General features: G+C 39.2%; 1 protein-coding gene across 1 annotated transcript in view; it reads right to left on the bottom strand.

Annotated features, from left to right (window-relative positions):
• GALNT5 (polypeptide N-acetylgalactosaminyltransferase 5) overlaps window positions 1–3050 on the bottom strand; it is a 61260-nt gene that overhangs the window by 1436 nt on the left and 56774 nt on the right. Inside the window, 1 exon segment of the mRNA XM_008578821.1 lies at window positions 2407–2568. Coding sequence (XP_008577043.1) covers window positions 2407–2568 — 162 coding nt within the window.

Raw genomic sequence — 3050 nt, 5'->3', positions numbered from 1 at the left:
AGCGCCACCGCGCTTCCCAAGCGGCGCACTATAGCAGTGCGCCACCGGGCCGGCCCAAGTTAGTTAATTTCTTAAGTTCATCTTAGAATGTACATTTGGATTACAAAATGCTAGAAATTATGTATTTTATCTATGAGCTCCACACTGTAATCTCTGATAGTACATAATGCCCGATATCCAGAATTCAGATGTCATTAGAAAAGAGTCAGAGGTATTTCAGAGGGATCTATTACTGCCTAATATTTATTGAATATCCTGAAAATGGTAGATAACTTACTTAGAACTTACTCATGGCTTTATATATTTTTACTTATAAATCTTCTCAATCATTTATGACTACCACAAAGATAATCTTAATTATACATATGTTGTTTTGGAATATTTTAAAAAATTATCAAACAGGGTTGTCTTTCATAGTAATTCATTTTAATAATGCTTCTACTAAAATATTGTCATCCTTGCAGGACTTTAGAAATATGATGTTTGAGTGTGCTCAAGGTCTTGTAAGGTTGCTGGCCTTGAGAAAAAAATCATTCTGAGTTTTTTACAAGTGAATTGTTAAGAAGTAACTAAATTATTTGTCCCCAACCTAAGGATGTGGGAACCAGTGGTAGAGGGGCATTCCATGCTCAAATTCCTAGAAGCCACCTGTGAGACTATTTCCTTCAAGGTGGCCAAAATCCAGAGCATTTGAGAAGGGCTGACCTAGAGAGCATCTTTTAAAGGCAGATTTAGAAGTGTATAATTTTAACAACTGATTGGTATCCAGGGTCAAACTCACTATTTCACTTCCTCCCTCTATGAAGTTTCTAACTCCTATTTCTTTCTCAAAGGAGATACCTGCTTCTGCCATTCATAGTTTTGTTCGCCGCTTCTCTTGTTCTCTAAAACTTACTTGCCTTGGGGAATTTAGGAGGTTTAGTATAAAAGTATCAAAAAACTGAAAAAAGAAGAAAGCCAACCACCAAGCTACTCATCTCCATGACATCTAGCACCATCGAAAGAGGAACCCAAGCAGAAGGCAGCTATGGAGCATGTCACAACATCATAGGTACAAACACTGTAGGGGAACAACTTTCTGATTTTTGCTATCTTAATTAAATTACCTTCTTTACCATTTAGGAAGACGTGTTCCTGAATGTTTTCTCACCAGCCTGAAATGTTTTCCAAGATTCACTTCTGGAGATGAAGAATGTGTTTTAGTTCTCATTCTCTGTCTCTCTCTGTCTTACTCTCCCTCCCTCCTTCCCTCCTCTGGTCCTCTCTCCCTTGATCCTTTCCTCCTTTGGCACAGGGTTAAGAAAAGAGAAAGCAAATTGTCCATAAGGAATTGAAACCAATTAGAGAAGATCCAATGGGAGGAAGATTGGGGAGTGTGTTGCCGAGGCCCTGATCTAGGCTCTGAGCAGGCAGAAAAATGTTGTGAAGAGATTAGTCACTGGCTGTGACATCAAAGAAATGAAAGCACCTCAAGAAAAATGATGCTTACTTTGGGGCTAGCCCTGGGCAAAATGGTGGTCTCCATACACCCAAAGTATTTAGTGGATTTGGTGGCTACCTGCTGGTGATTTGGTAGAAATTTTGAAAGGGCAGTTCTGAGATTATTCAAGCCACCCCAAGATCTTACACCAAAGTTTATGACTTTGTATCCTGTTAAAATATAATCAGGAGAAACTGAGGAGACTTTGAAAATGAATATGATAGAACAGGGGTCTCCTGGTAAATATTAACAACAGAACTACTGGAAAAACATCCCCTGATCTAGTAGCATCGGCTGGTTTCTGTGGTATAAATGCTCCTATCATTTCTGCCAATGTAGTATCACTGAATGTAAAGTTGACAAGAGATGCACACAGTCAGATCCTGTGAGCTGGTGAGAGCTGGCTGTAGTACATCCCCAAGAGCCCTGGTCTGTGGGGAACGACAGGAGAGGAGAAAAAAGTCTCTGTGCATAGAAAGGAGGCAGAATGAGGACCCAGATTCATTCTAAAGTGCAGGGCGTGCAGGAAGCACAATGCTCTGCTTTCGCCATGTAATCTCCCCGTAAGCTTTTCTGGTGACCAGTGAGACCCAATTCTAGTCTACAAGCCTGACATTTGGCATGTTGATGGACTGAAGCAAATGACTTTTAGAAACAAAGATGACAATAGCAATATAACATAAGAACCTGGCAACTTCTATTTAAAATAACTCATTTGAAATAAATTTTGTAAAAGAAAAAAAAGCTCTTGATAATTTACAAAAAAAATCTGTTTATCTCTCTGGGTGAACTTTTACACTGCCTCTATTGCCACAAACACATTTAAAGCTTCTGATTGAGGAAACTGACAATGAGGGTTTTATGTCCCGTTTGAGTGAAAGTTGAATTTGTGGTAAAGAAGAGGTATAAATATTTTGCTTGCTTACCAGTTCTGGACGAAAGACCGAGGTTGATTTATGAAGCCATTTCAGCCCTTTGTTTCTGTTATCGCAAGGGTGCAGCCTCAGGACCCCTTTCTCAGGAACGGGAGCTAAGCACCATTCTCCATGTCTAATAAGTCTTAGCCAGGTGTAATTAAATTGTTGAAGCTGTGGGGGAGGGAAATGAATAAAGAGAAGGTCACTTCAGGCAGTAAACACAGGTAGGGGCTTTGGCAAACATTTTTGCCAGCAATGGTTAAGAATAAAAGCTCTCTGATCTGACGGTTTATATTCAAGTCCCATTATTACCACGTGCAATTCCGACAGTATGGGGATATTATTTACCTTGCCCAATCTCATTTTTCTCATTTTTAAGTTGGATAGCAATATTATCTATCTCAGAAGGTAGAAGTAATTACTGTCAAGTGCTTAGCATACAGTAAACTCTCAGTAAATGTTAGTTGCAATAATAAGAATTATTTAGTACATATCTGCATGTGGATGTCATTTTAGGTGTTCTGAATTCCAGAAAACCCTGGTGCTTGAAAGTGTTATAATATTCAAATCACCACATTATTAAGGCTCCAAGCCATGGGTGGCTATAGGGAGATCCCAGTCACAGCCCTAAATTTCTTTGGTGGAAATTATTA

Source organism: Galeopterus variegatus, unplaced genomic scaffold (genome assembly GCF_000696425.1).
Source record: "Galeopterus variegatus unplaced genomic scaffold, G_variegatus-3.0.2 Scaffold1764, whole genome shotgun sequence".
Classification (NCBI taxonomy): Eukaryota; Metazoa; Chordata; class Mammalia; order Dermoptera; family Cynocephalidae; genus Galeopterus; species Galeopterus variegatus.
The sequence above is the reverse complement of the archived record's forward strand: the minus strand, read 5'-3'. Positions and strand labels throughout refer to the sequence as shown.